At 40.2% G+C, this 20822-nt stretch overlaps 1 protein-coding gene and 3 non-coding genes across 4 annotated transcripts in view; 3 read left to right on the top strand and 1 right to left on the bottom strand.

Annotated features, from left to right (window-relative positions):
- usp43a (ubiquitin specific peptidase 43a) overlaps window positions 1–20822 on the bottom strand; it is a 113747-nt gene that overhangs the window by 47555 nt on the left and 45370 nt on the right. Inside the window, exons 4-6 of the mRNA XM_070916015.1 lie at window positions 10800–10892; window positions 6552–6687; window positions 2920–3064 (exon numbers count right to left, since the gene is read on the bottom strand). Coding sequence (XP_070772116.1) covers window positions 2920–3064; window positions 6552–6687; window positions 10800–10892 — 374 coding nt within the window. The remainder of the gene's footprint in view (window positions 1–2919; window positions 3065–6551; window positions 6688–10799; window positions 10893–20822) is intronic.
- trnar-ucg (transfer RNA arginine (anticodon UCG)) lies at window positions 18615–18687 on the top strand. The gene has a single exon. It is a non-coding gene; the product is annotated as a tRNA-Arg (tRNA).
- trnar-ucg (transfer RNA arginine (anticodon UCG)) lies at window positions 19388–19460 on the top strand. The gene has a single exon. It is a non-coding gene; the product is annotated as a tRNA-Arg (tRNA).
- On the top strand, window positions 20161–20233 carry trnar-ucg (transfer RNA arginine (anticodon UCG)). Its single transcript has one exon. It is a non-coding gene; the product is annotated as a tRNA-Arg (tRNA).

Here is a 20822-nt window from a genome sequence, read left to right as displayed (position 1 = left end):
CTGGAGAACAGGAGCGAGTATTGACTAATGCCGTCAGAAGAACAGAGCGCTCACACCGGCTGCCTTACTGATGAAAAATAAAACTTGTTTTGTCAGTGATTGAATGTCTAACCTCAAAGCGTGATGGTCATCCATCTACAGCGAGAGGATGATGCTTGTGCTTGCTTCATTAACCCCACTAGAAGCTGTCTAAGCACCTGTAACCTCCCTGATCATTTTTCTCATAAATTCAATAACTCATTAGATATGACAGGCAGAATACTGCTGCATGTTGTACACAATTCAATACTTCCCAAGCTGCTACAGTTACACTTAAAACTACAGAAATATCACTTAAAAAATTACATTTATTTTCCATTTTACTGACATTCTTCTGACTTTGTAGGTAAAGCGTTGATGCTGGATGTTCACCCTGTAAGTAACTGGCATAAATGAAAGTCGACACAGAATGCAGACGTCTTTGAAAATGTGCTCACCTGCCGACATCACAAGATCAATACTTTAACAAAAATTGGCTCATTCACAGTTGTTCTTTTCAGAGTGGTTAAACTGACACAGGGTTTCTGCAGGGTTCACCAAGTTAAATTTAAGACGTCCACAGTGTGAAAGAATGATGGAAAACCAGTGAGGACGATATCACCCAGAGATAGTAATTATATTAAAAAAAAAATGTACTTCCCAGCACTATATAAAAATAATTCCTAATGATATAATTAATTCAAAGGCAAACTGGACCCAGATAGGCGTAATCATTAAAAATTAGTAATCTATTTAATTTAAGTGTTCGCTAAAATTAACACTTGTCCATTATAAGAGGATGAGCTTCATGCCTACTGTAGCTACTAGTAACAGTGTTTGCTACAGGTTTGATGGGGCTGACTGAATTTTTTTTTTCTAATTCCTTTTAATGCTTTTTTTTTTTTTTTTTGAGAAAACTGAATTCAATGCTTTTTAGGACTTAAAGACCTGCAGATACCCTGTGTAAACACTGACAGAACCCCCTTCTGCATGAGAAATCCTAATTTGGCCTGTATGTGAAATTTCTAACACTGCTGTCAGAAGTTAACAGCCCAAGACACACATTGTGATGTGATTTTAGACTCTGATCTTAATTTTAGTAGTCATTTTAACAAGGTCGCAGAAACATAATTTTTTCATCAGAGGCACATCGCCAAAATTAGACCATTTTAACTCAGAACGATGCTGAAATGCTGATATATGCTTTCATTACAAGCTGGTTAGATTATTCTCTCTTTACTGGTCTCCCTAAAAACAAAATTACAGTTAATTCAGAATGTGGCAGCCAGGATTTTGACCAATACAAAGAGATGATATTACCCCTCTGGTTGCATCACTGCTCTGGCTACCTATATCTTTCAGAATTGATCTTAAAGTCCTTTTACTTATCTACAAAGCCTTACATAATCTATCACCTTCGTATATCAGTGACTGCCTTTCATTTTAAGTCCCAACAAGAACTTTCTGATCTTCCATTGCCTTTCTTTTAGAAGTTCCCCACAAGAAATCTGGTGAGGCTGCTTTCTGTTTTTATGGCCCTAAACTGTGGAACACCGTCCCCTTGGATCCTTGAACAGCAAACTCCATCTGATTTTTAAAAATAAATTTTCTTTTAAAGTTGGCTTCTGATTTGGGTTAATTTTGCTGGTATGTTATTTTAGTTTGTTTGTTTCACTGTTTGCTATTATTGCTATTTTTTACTTATTGTTTATTTTCATCTGATTTTGTCTTGTTAAGCACTTTGGGCTTTATCCTTGCACGAAAGGCGCTACACAAATAGTAATTAGGTACGTTATTATTATTATTATTTAAAGTGCTAGTACGGTGATTTAGTATTGGACTTTCATAAAGTTCGGGAACTTACAAGAGACAGATTTGAAAAAGAATGGTCAATCCTGATTATCCTGACTTTTAGGTCCTATTATGGATCAAGCTTACACTTCCCACAATGTAATGTAACTCAAACTCCCAAGCTGAGATAACCCTGATGCCACATAAGACATTTCACATGACATTTAACAGATCTAGATATTGAAGCCATAACATTGTGTCTGCTGTATCAGTTAATGTGACAAAATTTTACTGAGCAATGTAGGACGAGTTATGATAATGTTTCATACAAAAACCAGTCAGGGTTTGAAAAATAAAAAAATAAAAACAAGATGCCAACATACTGAATTGGCCCAACATTCACAGAGTGAAGTGCAAGTCTCAAAGGGGCTCTGGAGAACATTCAGTCGGCCAGTATGCCATTATACTCGTCCTCATTCACATGTCAACAGTGCATTCAGGAGTGTCTTTCACGGACGAAAAGGGTTTTTAAAGGGTGCTGATGATGCAAAGCTGACTCAACCTCATACCTGTCTCTCTACTGCATTAGTGTAAGGAGACAGAGCTCGTCTATCGCTGTTTAGCTTACGAAAAAAAAAAAAAAAAGAGCCAGAGAACTTTCAAAAAAGGGAAATTTTATCTTCAGAGTCTATAGTGAAAAGGTTCTTGCGTGCCAAAATCTGATGACTTCTCAGAGTTTTAGATAAATTAATCATTTGTAGGAGCTCATCCAGGTGAGACGTTAGTCAAGCAAACTTGCACCAGGCTGGCATTTAATTCATTTTGTTTGGGTGCTGTCATGCATAAAAAAACAGAATGAGAAGGAATACAAAGCACTGGCACTCTCCTCACAAAAGCAAAATGTCTGCCTGTGAAAAAACGACGGTTAATGAAACATAAGGGCTGACTGGGAGTGAAAAATGGATAAAAGTGTGAGTGTGAATAAAAGTTAATCTAGAGGATGGAGGGAGGCTAAAAAAGAGACATTTGGAAATGAGGAATGAGAACAAAGACAACCAAATGAGTGTGGGAAGTCAGTGTTTTTGATGGACACCCTGTTACCATGGTTACCTGAGTGCGGTCCGGAGCCTCCACGACTATAGAGGGGAGGAGCCTGAAAGGCGTAGACGACGTCGCTATCAGCAACTGCTGTCAGGTCATCGTCATCGGAGAAGGAGCGCTGGAAACCCGTGGAGTACAGCTCTGACAGGATGACCTGGAAACAGAGAGCACGAGAGACACTGTGAACTTTCGTGCCTACAGACGCGCCTCAAGCAATCCTTGCAGAGCTGAACCAGATTTTTTTTTTCCTATTTGCTGCAAACCAAATTACCCCACAAGGGACAAAAACAATTAATTCAACTGAAAGTGAAAAAAAAAAAACAACATTAAGCCACAATGGTACCAGAACTGTCTCTGATAACTTGACTCACAGAAATAAACCAGCAAAGACAAATTCAGAGAGAAAATAAAACTAGATACATTTGTAATCAGTTGAAAAGCAATCAAAGCAAACCCTAAAGGTAGCAGCTTTAAATCTCTAGAATTAATCATAAATCATATAAAGCAACTTATAAAAGACTAGAAGAAATTTCTCAAACAAGCACAAAATCAGAGACCACAACTTGGCAACTGAAATACATCAAGATAAAAATTCAAAACATGAACATCTGCAAAGGGAATGGTATAAAGGAAGAGTTTCTTTTTAGAATTTATCTATCAGAGATGTGTATTTCCAAGTTCATGTTCAAATTAAGATCTTCAGAGCCCTGACAGTGAAAGAGAAAAATTGTATTAAGTGAGGGGAGCAATGTAATTCACGCTGTGGTATATTCTGTGCTTGGAAGTATTTTAAGTGCAGAACTTTTCCTCTTCTTTATTTGTGTTTTATGTCTTATACCATGACCACAGATAATACTAATTTGTGACTGACAGGCAGGTGTCCTGTTAAATGATTTTAAAATCTGTATGAAAGGATTATTAAACTGCAGGTAACCATAGCAACAGCACCCTTATGCATACTACCTCTCACTGGTGAAACAGGCCAAACCATCATTTTAATTGACTAAAAACAGGCTTATAATAATGGATGATGATGATGATGATGGTAAGTGGTCATGACAGACTCGTCTATGGGTAGTCTGTTACTTTTGTGTGTCAGGACAACTTGTTTGTGGAATACTTGACTCAATGTCATGTTTCAATGCACCTGTAAATGTTGAATACATGTTGTATATTAGTACACATACTTGGTATTTTTGCACTTAAATAGAGAAAAAGAGAGAAGAGATAGAAAGGATGCAAGGCAATTAATGACAGCTGAAAACACAGGAGCTTAGTAGATGCTTAGAAGAGGGAGACATTGAAAAGATGAATGTGGTAAGTAAGATGTTTAGTATGGAGGTCCAACACACACACACACACACACACACACACACACACACACACACAAACACACACACTTTTATCATACTAGAATCAAATATACTTCAAAGACACTGGACAAGGTGGGAGATAGGGATACAAATAAAAGGAACCAAACAAGCTTCTTTCTGAAGTGATGACAAACTCAGTGTGTGTGTGTGTGTGTGTGTGTGTGTGTGTGTGTGTGTGTGTGTGTGTGTGTCTGAGCACTCCCTGTTGGGACCAGAAACAACAGAAATTCCTCTGTCCTTTTACTTGCCAAATCCACATTTCTTTGGCTTTTGTCCTCACCCGCCCTTTTGTGCTTTGCTTGCATTTATGTCTTTTTTGCAACCTGTTTAATTATTGGACGAAAACTCAGAGTTTTGATGTACGCTGGTAGGAATTAAAGGCAGAACCAGTAAGAGTGGTAAAGGTGGAAGTTTTCCTACCCTGACAAATGCAAAAAAACGAAGAGTGTAGGAGATGTTAATTAAGCACAGCGTCTCGCACACAGGCCTGAGAAAAGGTCTAATCAGCCCAGTAAGTGAAAACACCTGTGTGGGTGGACGATGGGTGTGTGGGAGACGCAAAACCTGAACAAGAAACTCTCACCCTGTGAACTGAAATGAATTTCCTCATCAGGAAACTGAAATTAATCTTCTGCTAGTTTGCGAAACAATTCAACAGGGAACTTACAAGAATTTACGTACAAGAATGCTAAAAGCTTCCATTTCCAAAATGTTTTTTTTGCAACTGCGCAACTAATTCATGGTGAATTAGCTGGTTTAAATAGATGTCTGCCCCTCAGGAAATCATATAAATCAAACAGAAGAAATGTGATGCATCAACACTGACATAAAGGAAACGTTGAGAGCCAAAGAGGTGACATAAAGAGCGTCATCATCACCTCATCTCATCATTACTACACCCAAACACTGGTGACCAACAGATTAGGATAGTTTACTAGACAGTGTATATCAGAATAGATTTTCTGGGACTTTATGCATTTTGACATACAGGTATATTTGTCACACAACAATAGATAGTGGAACAGTGCACCTATGAACCATGAAAAAGGGGTATTTTTCATTTCATGGGATATTTGAGTCTTTGCTACTCCTTTTTACTCTCTTGCTGCTGTGGACGCAGGTTTAGAAAATCCAGCAGTATTCATCATCTGTTGTAGGGCAGGTGAAAGATTGATGAACACACGCCTCTGGAACCTTTTCTTTTACCTTTTCTCTTGTTGGTGACATTTCAGCTAGGTGTGTGCATGCATTCAAGTGTTACCCTGCTTTAATAGAGAATTTGTTGTTGTTGTTTTCATCTGGGCTTTATTTCTTTACACCTTTCTTGTGATTTAAGAAAATATTTTACTCACTAACTTCATTGCTGAGATGTGGGGACGTGAAGCCAGCACTAACCACAAGAGTGCACAGGTGGAAGCATACAAGCATAGAGGTTTTAAACAGGTTTACCATATCATCTAAGCCACTTATTTGAAAGACAAAACGAAGGTGGATGTTAAAATAATGATTACCCAAACTGTCCATTGTAAACATCTACTAGATCTTGCAGAGTTACTTTGTGGTTGATCTTTAATCTCCTGTACTTGACACAGTGATTGACTTGGACTTAGATTCTCTTTCATTTTCATTTTCACATAACTGGTTGAGGTAATTAACACTGGACTTTTGTACTTGTGATACAGTAGAAGGAAACAATGCCACCATTCCAACAAGGTTTGTGTAGAAAAAATGACCGTCAAAATGTTACAGAGCCCAAGGTGACATCTTTAAACTGCATGTGGCGTCCCACCACCAGTCTAAAACCCAAAGATACTCAATTTTAAATGATATCAAACAGAATGAAGCAGCAAATCATCACTTTTGAGATGCTGGAACCATCAAAAGAAACCTGGGTTAAAATATACTTTAAATAATTATTTTGACATTTTGACTTGGCATAGCAGGAAAAGCACAGGTGTTACTAATAACATAATGATGGCTCAGTTCCTTTCAGTGTCTCACTAAACCATGTCACTCAACCAGCATGCACAATACCAGGAGCCTGGAAATGGCTCACCTAACTGGAATGCAGCCATCGTTAATGTTATCAATTCCGCCTGTTCTTTTCCTGATATGACAAGTCAAAACGTCTGCTGTGAAAAGAGTCTATCAGTACGTGTGAGTATCAGTGGATCGTTTATTTGAATGTTGTTTCAGGTGGAAAAAATTATTTTAGAGGGGTAACTCTGGTGTCCACTCCTGTGTGTGTGTGTGTGTGTGCGCATATACCTGGTCAGGGGAGATGTTGCCCTCCTCTGCCACCATGGCTCGCAGGCAGGACAGGGAACCAAAGAGAGGTACAGCCAGCCCCACCCGCAGGTACCTCTGACCCTTCATATTGAAGACCAGCGTCACACACATCGGCCTGTGGGGCAAATAGAAGAGGGAGGATGCGTGAGGAAGTGTGTATGTATGTATGTGTGTGTGTGTGTAAGAGAGGGAGGGGTGGGAAGACAGAGAGAGGAAGATAGATGACATGCTAGAGCAAAGTGCCAAATTGTTTTGCAATTCTGATTTTGCATGTTTACATTATTACAGATTCCAAACACACCCTGGCATACTGAGTTACATATTTGTATGCACGCACGCAGACACACACACACACACACACACACACACACATATCAGGTGTTACACACATACCGTCCACATACTGTCTAGAGAGAAACATGTCGACCAAAACCAAAAAGAGAGAGAATAATGCAATTGTTCCAGAGATGTATTGAGCTTAGCTGAGTCTTGATGTATTTCAGCTGCTAAACAGCAAAACAAAACATCCAATAAAATGAGACATGCACTGCTGAGCTGTTTAATGTCTAATAAGTTTGGGGACAAGATTTCCTCTGACAATACTGTTGTACAAAATCTAATTTCATGAGCATAAACCATCCGATTTGTCTGTGTCTGACTTAATATCTGAAGTGAATTCACTATTTTCAGATGTTGCCTTGTAGTGTTTCAGTTTTCCCCTTGTGTGTGTGTGTACGTATATGCGTGACTGGATATGACGTGCTAATCCAGCACACTGGTGATGGTCCCGCGGGACGCTGCTGTGTGCTGGGACACGTCTGCTTTACAGCAATCTGAAGACCTCCCGTAAGGGATGCAGGGATGGAAAAGACAGAGGGATAGTAGGAAGATATAATAAATAATAGGATTAGATCTGTAACTAAGGAGTCTGATGAGAAGACGGGAGAACAGAAAGGAGAGCAGGTAGTGAAGAAAGAAATAGAAACGAGAGCATTGAGGAAAAGACAAAGCAGGGAGACAGAGTAAGGTCACGCCTACTCATTTGGGATGAAGACGGCGTAATCGCTGACACCTCCACTTCCTGTTTCCCATCATGCATTATTCAGGTGAGTAATGTGTTAGCGGTGGGGAGGCTGACAGGGCAGACGGCGAAGGATCTGAGCAGCTGTTTTATTTACGTTGTTAGATGCTCCGAGATGAGACACCGAGATGTGAAATGAAACGGGAAGATAGGTGTGGGATGATACTCAAGAGGAACAGGAAATAGAGATGTCATCTCAAACAGCAGGTTTTTTGCAGCGTCCCATCCCCCTGCCGGTTTGGGTGCCTGATAGTTTCTACTAAACAGTAACCTCTCGTATGTTTCCACATGAGGCACCAAGAGTGCATGGTGCTCTTTAGATAATCAAAATCGACTTGAAAAACAACATTAGAGCCAGGATCATGCTCAAAGTGTTTACAGATTTAACAACCCTAGAAGTGTCTCTGCATGTTTGAGATCAATTACAGCTAAATCATGTATACTTCACATTTCTGCCTGCTATTTTCCTGTGTGTTCTATTTTTGTTGCAATGTCTTCCTACCTTAAAGGAATCCATTTTGTTACAGCTCATGCTGCGAGCGTGAGCAAGTATGTACTTGTAAAGATGCAGGACGTGCTTGAAATTAGGACTGGGCTACAAAACGATAATTATGTCTATATCATTTTCCCTCGATGGAAATATAAGAAATGTTCGATAAATGTTCGATACAATTATACCACCCATACACCGGGAGAGGGGGACGCTAACGCACCTTAAGTGCTAGTTGCCACCTGCCATTAAACAGAAGACGAACAGCCAATCATGTCGCAGGAATAGAGGTCTGTTTACAGACATAGTAAAAAAAGATCAAAATCGATGCGGCAGAACCACAGATCTTTTTTATTCCTCGCATTCTTCTTCCTTGTAAAAACCTGCCGCCTATATTTCCAACAATATAAGTTGACCGCCAACAGTTCAGTTAGAGATTTGGGCGTGTTATGCTATTAGCGGCTAATGTAGCCTCGAGCTGCTAGCCTCAAGCAGAGATGAGGAGCGGGTTACAGAGGTCTGGTAAGATCACTTCCCCCTAACTCCACATCCGCAGATTGTTTTCATTCTCAAACATGTCGTCTGTCGCCTCAACAGATGGCATATTTTCGAAAATGATCAGTGTATGTGAGTTGTGGTATGATGTTTATAGCAAATTTGAGCGAGTGTTAATATATCATGCCACGATATGATCCCAAAACCTTTAATAGGGAAAGAAACTTCAGGAAGAGCAACAGAGGAGGGATCCCTCTCCCAGGATGGACAGACCAACACAGTAAACACAGTATGAACAATCAGGATGACAAAATTATAGACAGACTGTGGACATACAATCCATCTCTAATTACAGGAGAAAACCCAGTCAGAGACACCGCCACCCTCCTTTTCTCTCTGCCATACTGGCATTATCTGCAGCACCCAGACCTCGATGCCATGCTGCCAGTCAGACCCTGCTGTGTCTCTGGGGGCCTCAGACTTTTCAGGCATTCTGCTGGGATACTGCTGCAGCAGGGTGATGCCATGAGGCCACTGTGTGTCTGTGTGTGCGTGTGTGTGTGTGTGTGTGTGTGTGTGTGTGTGTGTGTGTGTGTGTGTGTGTGTGTGTGTGTGTGGTCAGTGTGGGTCCAGCAGTGAGTCCACACTGAACCTGAATGAATTTCCCTCTGTGCCGGGCTCAGGCAACTGCAGGGACAGACCACACACTGTCAGAAAACTCACAGTGTAGCACAGAGTTTGGGGTTAACACTGTGGAAGACATGCAGAGAGGACGCAGAGCAGCGGTGCCTGCATGCTTGAAGATAGGAGGATTCATTCAACACTGAATGTAGGCAAATTGTGAAATCGTATGACTGAAATTCAACTGATATTTGTTGTTTTGTTTTCCTTGTAAGATGTTTGGACACATGGGCAGAGAGAGATAAAGGGGACAACCTGAGACAAAACCTATAATATTGTGGTTACCCAGCATGCCTTGGTCACCAAGATGCCCCTCATTCAAGTGATTTGAAAGGCCCTGTACACCCATACAGGTGTTTTTAGTTATTCTGGCTGATTAGACCTCTGCTCAGGTTGGATCTGGGCCAGAGCTTTGATGGGTATTACTTGAGGTCAGAGGACTAAGAATGATAAAGGTGTCATTTGTCGCGCCCTAACGGGTGCAACAAAGCTAACAGGAGACTCAAGAAGATGTCAGAATAATTCAAATCACCTGTGTGGATGTGCAGGGCCTTTAATTGGAAGTGGTAACTGATTGCTGATGCCTGAAGAATACTAGAGCCATAAAGTCTTATATCTGTCACTCTCTCTCTATTTGTTAAAATAAAATAAATAAAGTCCTTTGTGCATTCCCTCGCCCTCTCTTGTTCTCTCTCTCTGTCTCTTTCTTCATATCTCAAAGTCACACTGTCGTACAGCGGGACCTTGCTGACATGCAACTTCTGGTACGGTTAAAAATGGAAACAACACAGAAAGTGTTTGGTCAGGGACTTTTGATGGCCAACATTTGTCACTATGATATGACCATGGCCGATAGCTGCTGACGTGTAGAGTATGTTTGTGCAAACGTGTGCCCACGCATGTGTTTGTGTAGTCATATTTGCCAAATTTCCTTTACAAATGTGTGCTTTTACAGTGCATCTGTCGTGATCGATGTGTTGTTCTACTTATTCATTGAGGCAAATCATTCTGCTATATTAGGTAGTCTTTATGATCATATCGCTGATATCAGCTGTGTCAACTTCCAGCAGCTAATAAAAGCTTTAGCTTGACTAAACAGTTTTGTGCACGCACTGGATGCCTACAGGAGATTTACCCTATAAAGAATGACAGAAAAGTATGGTAGAATATTTCAATATATATTTCACCAAAATGAAACAATAAAAAATGACTAAAAACCATATTAATAAGTTTACTTCTGACACTAACAATTAGAAGAAATATAGTTTGGGTAGTATAGACGGCAAGCAATGTGTCACTCAGCATAAACTGGTAGTTTTTACATGAGTTATTACCTTAACATAGTGTTGCGAAGCAGAAAAATGTGTGACAATTAAATGAAACTAGATGTCAAAGTTGATAAGTCGACAGCAACAATGGTTTAGCTGTTTTATTAAATATACTTTAGATTGAAACACTTGTCATGTGTGTTATACGTCACCTGGTTTGTCGTAGGGGGATAGGCAGGGAGATACATAAAAATGGGTCGAAGGTGTTGCTCTGCTTAAGGCAATGAGGGCACGTCAGAGAGGACCTGGAGACAAACAAAGAGAAAGAGAAAGAGCAATTTATCATTTTTGCTATATATGACCTCAGCTCACCATATATGTTATCATTATATATTTTTCACTCTCTGTAACATCCCCTTCCCAATTTTATCTTCACTCAATTCTGGTCAATTTCCACATCAGCCCATTGCTGTCACAAAGCTTGCATCCCTTAAATATTCCAAAGACAACGACCATTGGAGAAGAAAGCTCTTTTAATTTTTCATGACCTTGTACAACTGTTGGACAGATGGATAGACAGATAGCACAATCTCTACATGCCAAATCCTCACATTTCCTCTGAAGTATGTAGTAACTACGCAGTAAAGATTTAGTGTCTTGTGTGCTGCATGCAGTTAAAACCTCCAAGGTGGTTAAATGTGCATATTCCATGTGATTGACAGTGGTGAACACTAAGCACTGAAACAGGCCATCTGGACTCGATCTGCTGTTGAGAAAAGGGCAGCAAAGCAACAGAGGTGGGATGCTGTTCCGAATCCTGGCACCAAAAAAACCCACAGCGTTAGGCAGGTGAGATATTGCAGTAAATGAAAAGGGCTGTATACTAAAGAACATACTGAGCAGGAGAGGAGAAGAGGAGGACTATGCAGAGAAGAGAGTAGAGAGGAGAGGTAAAGGATGAAAAGTGGAGGGGATATTTAAAGGAGGAGAGGATCGTAAAGAGAATTGGTTGAGCTAAAAGGAACAGAAGTGGAGAGCAAAGAGACAGAGATGAGGAGAAAGACAACAAAGTGCTGGGCTCAGTGGGAGGACAGATTAAAAATGAACAGAAGGTTGGCAGAAGGGCAGTCGAGTTGACAAAAACTAGAAAGAAAAACTGATGGAGAAAAAGACACGGACAGGACCCGTCAAGGTCTTTGAGCCGACGGGAGTGGAGCTGATCAGAGTGGAGAAATGACATGGGGATAGAAAAACCAACGTATGAGCTGGTATCAGCAAAAATCTGCAGTTTTCAAAGACAGACTGTACTCAGTGACCTCATAATGATCTAGTGGAAAACACTGTTAAAAGAATAGTTTTTTCCCCAACATTTTGGGAAATGTGCTAATTTGCTTTCTTGCCGTGAGTTAGAGGAGAACATCAAAACCACTCTCATCTGTCTGTGTGTTCAAGATGAAGCTACAGGAGCCGGTTAGCTTAGCGTAGCTTAAAGACTGCAAACAGGCCCCGGCCAAGTCCAAAGGTAACTAAATCTGCCAACCAGCACGTCCAAAGCTCACTAATGAACATGTTATATCTCCTTAATTCTTATGAAAAAAACGTGTAAACATTACAATCTGTTGTTTTACTGGGGGATATGTACAGACTGTTTCTTGGCCATGTGCAATACATTTTTTTATGGATTAAATTATATAACATGTTAATTAGTGAGCTTCAGAGGTGCTGGTATAGGTGGATTTTGTTCCCTTTGGAAAGAGCCAGGTTAGCTATTTCATTATGCTAAGCTAAGCTCATTGGCTACTGACTGTAGCATATTTAATGCACAAACATAATTGTGGTATTGATCTTCTTATCTAACTCTTGGCAAGGACGTGAATAAGGGTATTTCCCAAAATGTTGAACTATTCCTTTAAGATATAAAAGTAGAAACAACTAATTTTTGTTGCTCTATGACATATTTGTTGTTGAGTTTGTCATGTCAGCTTTTGAGTTGTCCTACAGCTCTAACCTGCAGTTAAGTCAAGTAACTCAAACATTTTCAGGAAGTCCCCAACATGTCTTCACTGCAAGTACTACTAGGAATCCCTCAAAGGATTGTGTGATGGAAACAAGTCTGACACTGAAATGGTGCAGGGATGGATAAAACCTAGCTTCAAATAGCCTGCTGCCCTTCCCTCAATATAACTGTAATATATGGCAATCAAGTGAAAATACAGGTTTGTTCAAGTGTCACATAATCCTCTCATAGTGTAGGAACATAATCCTTTTATTCATGTGAGATCATGTCATCATTTTGAAGTTTTAACCAATATCAAAGCACTGATTCAAACCATTACATTCTGTATTCAAAACTATTTATTTGAGGCAGCTTCACAAACAAGAGTTCCCCATTTGTCTCCATCAGAGGGAAATCTATTACCCTTTATAGGATAATAAGCTTTAAACAGGCTAGAAACTGCTGATGTAGCATTTTTCAACTGTGACCATTCTTTAGTAGTTAAGTGCAGTTATATAAAAGTAGTTTCAATCTGAAAAAGTAAGAGTGGATACCACTTAGAAACTGTTGAATATGAGTTTTTAATGTGCTGTCTGTGGTGCACAGTTTTTAGGCAGTTTTTTTTCTTGACACCTATGCTAATATTTATTTTCACTGTTGTTTGTATTTCTTGAAGGTAAATTATTGCAATGTTGCTGCATAATGCTCTCTTATCAGAGACAGCTTTTAGAGTGTGCACATTCATGTCTGTCTGTGTGTGTGTGTGTGTTGCCAGATGCTTGTTTCATCTCCCGGTGTCTCACTATCATTTCTGCCAGTTGGGCTGTATCCAAGTTTGTGGAGATACAAACTTGTCAAATGTACAAATATGCTGGAAATAATACAACAGTTTTCAAGCTCCACATTTCCTCGCTGTCAGTGTTGTAACCATTGTGCCGTGGCAGCCAGTCACAGGCTCGCTAATGATGCCAGTTTGTACTCAGTAAACCAGACTGACAGGCTATATTCACTCACACACACACACAGAACCCACACAAAGTTGTGCACACCCAAAACTCTGCACTTACTTAGACTGAAATTCAAAAAAAAGCACATCATCACTTAAATAGCTTGTGGTGGGACTGACAGGGTTTCCAGTCTGGTGGAGAATATGAGATAAGTATATGTGTGTGTGACAGACATAGTGCAAAGGCTGTACACTGTGTACAACATTCAGTTGTCAAACCAAAAGACCACCATCCTTTAGTTTAGACCGGATACCTGGAGCTGCAGCACATGCACCCATAAACACGCGCATGCACATGCACATGCACAGCACAGCAGCAGCGACCCTTATTTATCAAAAAGAAAGTTGAGCGTCTCAGCGTCCCTCCGTTCTGCTCGGAGCTAAATAAATAACACTACACCAGCAGCATCTCTAAACATTATGTGGTATCACCTTGCCTTATTCCAGCATTTTCCATACTGTTATTCTAAATTGAGAAGCTTTGCAGCACAATACAAGGGATAATGTAGGTGATGTGGAAATGTACGCAGCTCAAAATAGATCAGGATGTTGGTATAAGACATGTACTGTATAAAAGTTACGTGATCTATCAATTGTGGTGTCAGGGATGAGCTGATTCCTTTAGAGCTGCAGAATTTGCTGGAAATAGAATTTATTCGGCGGCCCACAGAAAAAGATCTGCTCCCACCTAAACATGTTACTAGCATATTCGCGTTAGTATTTCCTCCAGTCAAACGTCTGTGTGAAAATGCAGCTGAGAGTGCAAAATTTGATGGAATGGCTAGTTAACTTATGAATACAGTGGGTGTTTGTATTGTATATTCTCTGATACTAACTAATAATTTAACTATGACTTGGTGAATAAACTGTGTGGAGGTAATGTGTAGCAATAGATGTGTAAATTTGATGGGGTGAAGGACTGTTGGTGTACTAGGCGTATGATTCACAGTCCAATCAATCAAACATAATTTTAAAAAAGTACCAAGTATCAAGATAAATTGCTGAGAGTTTACACACATAAACAAACACAAATGTGACAAAAGATTTAGTTGCACCTTTTGAGTCCATAAATTCACATCTCAGAGACATAATGCCAAGTGGAAGACAACAGTTTTACTCAAGTTTGGTAACAGCTGTAATTCCATCTGTTCCTGTTTCCTGAAGTTTTATTTTCATTCAAAATTATTCTGGGAACAGCTTTGGTCACACAGCAACCAAACTTAAAATGTTCTTGTCAACGAAACCTGATTGTTTAGTCACTGCAGTCTTGACCTTATTTAAGGAGTAAACAGTGTCAACAGACAGCTCCGCAGACAGTGATGGATGGAGGCCTGGGCTCAGGTGGAGACGCAGCCCGAAAGCAACAAAGCAGTTTGTTGTTGGTATTTACACTTGGAGGAAACAGAACTATAAAACCTATAGTAAAAAAAGAAACAGAGGTTGGGAGTTTTATTGTATTTGTTGTTAGTTTACTATATTGGGGAACTTGAGCTAGATGCCAGTGACATTCACCTACAGTAACCACTTCCCTTGATTCAGTCTCAAAAAAATCAAGAGGTCAAGAATATCATCACACTTTTATCTATTTCTCTTGCTAGTGCCAAAAAAGCACATCCTCATACCACTGAGAATACTTAATGATGTTACAGGGAGAAACATATTTTACAGACAAGACAAGCAAAACAGACAGACAACACAGCATAACAGCAGCACCAGATGCACTGATGCTTTGGTAAGTCAAAGGAATATGTGTGTAAACATATTTTTTTAACTTACTGAATCCCCCCCAGGCCCATTGTAAATGACAAATGATCAAGTATTGTGTGCAGAATACATATTTAAAGCACCTGGCTAGATTGTTATGGGCAAAGCATCAGTGCACATTCAGGAGTCAGCCTCAGGCTTGTCCTGCATTAGACGCAAAATTACACATCAATGATTCTTCAGCAAATAAAAAGCTCTTTTATTCTCTGAGGGAATTTGAATAGCCTTTTTTCCCTAAAACTTTCTAATCATCTGTATGTGCTTTATCATACAGGATGTTAAATGATAATCTACCTTTAATAGCAGGAAAATCCCTTGTGTAACTAATACTATTGATGGCTCTGTTCCATTTGGGTCGGCAGTGAAGCAACACGCACAATATAAGGGCCATGGGGTTGGCACACCTAGTTGGAATGCAGCCATTACTGGTCTTAGTTACACCTGTGTTTGACAGGTCAAAACCTTAAAATTAAATTTGTAACAGCTCAAATGTGGTTATATCTAGACAAGCACCTAAACATATTATGCTTGTTTGGTAGACTTATTGGATGCAATGGTACTCTCGCCAAGTAAGGGGACTAGGTCTTACTTGGCCTATTATTAGTGTTGGTCTATTAGTATTGGTCCAGCTGATAGGAGCCAGATTGCCTAAACACAACCGCAGCAAACTACTAGCTACACACTATTGTTCCATGCTCAACCAACTGAAAGAGACTTTCCTCTGCCCGCCTGTCAGTCAGTCAGTCATGTGTCACTGGCTGTGGATTGGAAGGCACTCATCTCTCTCTATACAAGAGAACAAGTAGAGGCCTCCTGTCATGGGAAATTAACTCACCTAAAGGGGCTGTCGAGACTCTCTCTCTCACACACACTCGCACACACTCATGTTAAGTCTCAACTCACTTTCTCTCTCAGCGTCACTTTCATATGTATCAACGACAATATTGCGATTGCCTAATCTCAATGTCGCCTTCAGACAAACGCGTTTCCTCCTTCCTGGTGAAAACTTACCGACCAAATCACTGAGTGATAACTGGATTCATGCCAACCCATGTAATAAATAACAGAAGACACCTGATCACACATGACTGCACTTTTCCACTTGTCAATTGGAAAGGACAGAAGAAGGATTTAAACTGGCTGAGTTGATATTCTTGTTTGTTTGTTTTTTGCATGTAAAAAAAGAATCTTCCACAAACAGCCAAAGCAACATTTCTAAAGGAGTTGGCTGGATTCAAAGACATTAACTAATCCAGCTCTCTCTCTCTCTCTCTCTCTCTCTCTCACACACACATACACTGTATCTTTCTTTTATATGTTCACTCTCATTAACTCTTACTCTCATACAATTGCATCATAACTCCTTTGTGTGCAATGCTGAGAGATGCATAAATGATTACATGACTGAATTAAGTTTTGAGGAAAGCAAGTGTTAACACCAGTACTGTTGAAACATTTGAATCAGCATTGAAAAGCAAACAAATAAATGATAATAATATGAAAAAATGCAGGTAGGGATGTCTCAATCCAATGCACAGGATTGGGACGGGGACCGCTTGGAATATTTTGAATCGATCAGTATTGGCTGTCAATAGCTAGATCCATATGCGATCCTTTGTTTGTTCTGCCAGCTGTTAATAACCCCACTGCACTCGGTTAAAACACTGGAACCATCTCATACTTTGTTCTGTCTGCAGTGTCCCGATACTGTTCATATGCGCAAAGCGAGTACTCCACAATTTAAAGCATTCCTTTGACCTTTATCCTTTGACCTTTATTCCAACTTCGTTAGTGTTGTTAGCACCACACTAACGAAGTTTGCTTTTGTCCGCTGGTGGAGTGTGGTGCTAATAACGCCAAGGTCATGGGTTCAATCCCCATACTGGCCAGTGATAGTCAATTAACGAATCAAGATTTCTGCAAAGAGGATCCATTGTTTTTTTGTTCTGTCTGCAGTGTCCCAATTCTGTTCACAGATGCTGATTGCAGACACCTTGATTTGTTCATTGACTATCACTGGCCAGTATGGGGATTGAACCCCAAGTCAGGTGGGGACTGCAGTGTCCGGATGCTGTTCATATGCGCAAAGTGAGTCCTCTACAATTTAAGGTATTTCCCTCCACAAACGGCAAGCTGGGAGGTGGTCCCACCTGACTGTACTTCCAAAATGGGTCTGCCTTTGTCCATTCTGTTCTGGCTTCATTCTTGAACAAATTTTGTTAGCACGGTGCTAACAACACCAAGGTCTTGAGTCTTATTCCCGTACAGTACAGGTGGGACCACCTCCCAGCTTGCCGTTGGTGGAGGGGAATACCTGAAATTGTAGAGTACTCGCCTTGCGTCCGATTTTGAGTCTGATTCCTGTAAAATCGCAAAATGGCTTTGCATCTGATTTTGAGTCTGATTCCCGTACTGTCCTGTGCTAGTTCTGTAAAAAGGCACCATGTCTGTCACTGTTGCTAGAAGTCAGTAACCTTTTGTTGACCACGTGGCCTAAAGGATAAGGCATCTGATTTCGGATCAGAAAATTGTGGGTTTGAGTCCCTTCGTGGTTGAGTGCTCAAGCCTAATTTGATGGCCATCTCTGGAACCATGTGCAAACATGCAAACCACCTGAATACCAATTTAAGCTCTTTCCCCTGCACTGATGCTAAGTTGTCATGCCTTAATAAACATTGAAAATTGGTCAGTTTCTGTCCTGGTTTAATTCTGTTCAAAAGCAAAAGCAAGCCTATTACGTCAGATGCTTTGAGCGTCGTGGTCATACCTGAGAAAACATCCAAAATGGGTCCTTTATTTTTTCTTCTGTCCCTGACTTTTGCTGTAACAATTCTTGAAAAAGAAAAAAAATAGAAAAAATACATGGAAAAGACGACCAGTTAGCTCAGATGCTTAGAGCGTGGTACTAATAACGCCAAGGGCATGGGCTCAGTCCCCATACTGGCCAGTGATAGTCCATTAACAAATCAAGGTGTCTGCAATCAACATCCAGTGTGTTTTTGTTCTGTCTGCAGTGTCCCGATGCTGTTCATATGCGCAAAGCGAGTACTCTACAATTTGAGAACATCCAAAATGGGTCCATTATTTCTTCTTGTGTCCCTGACTTTTGCTGTAACAACTCTATAATAAAAAATTTAAAAAAAGAAAAAATACATGCAAAAGATGGCCGGTTAGCTCTGTAGGCTAGTTAGGCTAGTTAGGCTAGTTCTGTAAAAAGTCACTATGTCTGTCACTTTTGCTAGAAATCTGCAATTTACAGTTGACCACGTGGCCTAATGGATAAGGCATCTGACTTCGAATCAGGAGATTGAGGGTTCGAGTCCCTTCGTGGTTGAGTCCTTAAGCCTAATTTGATGGCCATCTCTGGAACCATGTGCAAACCTGCAAACCACCTGAATACCAATTTAAGCTCTTTCCCCTGCACTGATGCTAAGTTGTCATGCCTTAATAAACAGTGAAAATTGGTCAGTTTCTGTCCTGCTTTAAAAGCAAAAGCAAGCCTATTACGTCAGATGCTTTGAGCGTCGTGGTCATACCTGAGAAAACATCCAAAATGGGTCCTTTATTTTTTCTTCTGTCCCTGACTTTTGCTGTAACAACTCTTGAAAAAGAAAAAAAATAGAAAAAATACATGGAAAAGACGACCAGTTAGCTCAGATGCTTAGAGCGTGGTGCTAATAATGCCAAGGGCATGGGTTCAGTCCCCATACTGGCCAGTGATAGTCCATTAACAAATCAAGGTGTCTGCAATCAACATCCAGTGTGTTTTTGTTCTGTCTGCAGTGTCCCGATGCTGTTCATATGCGCAAAGCGAGTACTCTACAATTTGAGAACATCCAAAATGGGTCCATTATTTCTTCTTGTGTCCCTGACTTTTGCTGTAACAACTCTATAATAAAAAATTTAAAAAAAGAAAAAATACATGCAAAAGATGGCCGGTTAGCTCTGTAGGCTAGTTAGGCTAGTTAGGCTAGTTCTGTAAAAAGTCACTATGTCACTATGTCACTTTTGCTAGAAATCTGCAATTTACAGTTGACCACGTGGCCAAATGGATAAGGCATCTGACTTCGAATCAGGAGATTGAGGGTTCGAGTCCCTTCGTGGTTGAGTGCTTAAGCCTAATTTGATGGCCATCTCTGGAACCATGTGCAAACCTGCAAACCACCTGAATACCAATTTAAGCTCTTTCCCCTGCACTGATGCTAAGTTGTCATGCCTTAATAAACAGTGAAAATTGGTCAGTTTCTGTCCTGCTTTAAAAGCAAAAGCAAGCCTATTACGTCAGATGCTTTGAGCGTCGTGGTCATACCTGAGAAAACATCCAAAATGGGTCCTTTATTTTTTCTTCTGTCCCTGACTTTTGCTGTAACAACTCTTGAAAAAGAAAAAAAATAGAAAAAATACATGGAAAAGACGACCAGTTAGCTCAGATGCTTAGAGCGTGGTGCTAATAATGCCAAGGGCATGGGTTCAGTCCCCATACTGGCCAGTGATAGTCCATTAACAAATCAAGGTGTCTGCAATCAACATCCAGTGTGTTTTTGTTCTGTCTGCAGTGTCCCGATGCTGTTCATATGCGCAAAGCGAGTACTCTACAATTTGAGAACATCCAAAATGGGTCCATTATTTCTTCTTGTGTCCCTGACTTTTGCTGTAACAACTCTATAATAAAAAATTTAAAAAAAGAAAAAATACATGCAAAAGATGGCCGGTTAGCTCTGTAGGCTAGTTAGGCTAGTTAGGCTAGTTCTGTAAAAAGTCACTATGTCACTATGTCACTTTTGCTAGAAATCTGCAATTTACAGTTGACCACGTGGCCAAATGGATAAGGCATCTGACTTCGAATCAGGAGATTGAGGGTTCGAGTCCCTTCGTGGTTGAGTGCTTAAGCCTAATTTGATGGCCATCTCTGGAACCATGTGCAAACATGCAAACCACCTGAATACCAATTTAAGCTCTTTCCCCTGCACTGATGCTAAGTTGTCATGCCTTAATAAACAGTGAAAATTGGTCAGTTTCTGTCCTGCTTTAAAAGCAAAAGCAAGCCTATTACGTCAGATGCTTTGAGCGTCGTGGTCATACCTGAGAAAACATCCAAAATGGGTCCTTTATTTTTTCTTCTGTCCCTGACTTTTGCTGTAACAACTCTTGAAAAAGAAAAAAAAGGGAAAAAATACATGGAAAAGACGACCAGTTAGCTCAGATGCTTAGAGCGTGGTGCTAATAATGCCAAGGGCATGGGTTCAGTCCCCATACTGGCCAGTGATAGTCCATTAACAAATCAAGGTGTCTGCAATCAACATCCAGTGTGTTTTTGTTCTGTCTGCAGTGTCCCGATGCTGTTCATATGCGCAAAGCGAGCACTCTACAATTTAAGAACATCCAAAATGGGTCCATTATTTCTTCTTGTGTCCCTGACTTTTGCCATAACAACTCTATAATAAAAAATTTAAAAAAAGAAAAAATACA

Source organism: Enoplosus armatus, chromosome 2 (assembly GCF_043641665.1).
Source record: "Enoplosus armatus isolate fEnoArm2 chromosome 2, fEnoArm2.hap1, whole genome shotgun sequence".
In the NCBI taxonomy this organism is placed as follows: Eukaryota; Metazoa; Chordata; class Actinopteri; order Centrarchiformes; family Enoplosidae; genus Enoplosus; species Enoplosus armatus.
Note: the sequence above shows the minus strand (reverse complement) of the source record. Positions and strands in the feature narration are given on the sequence as shown.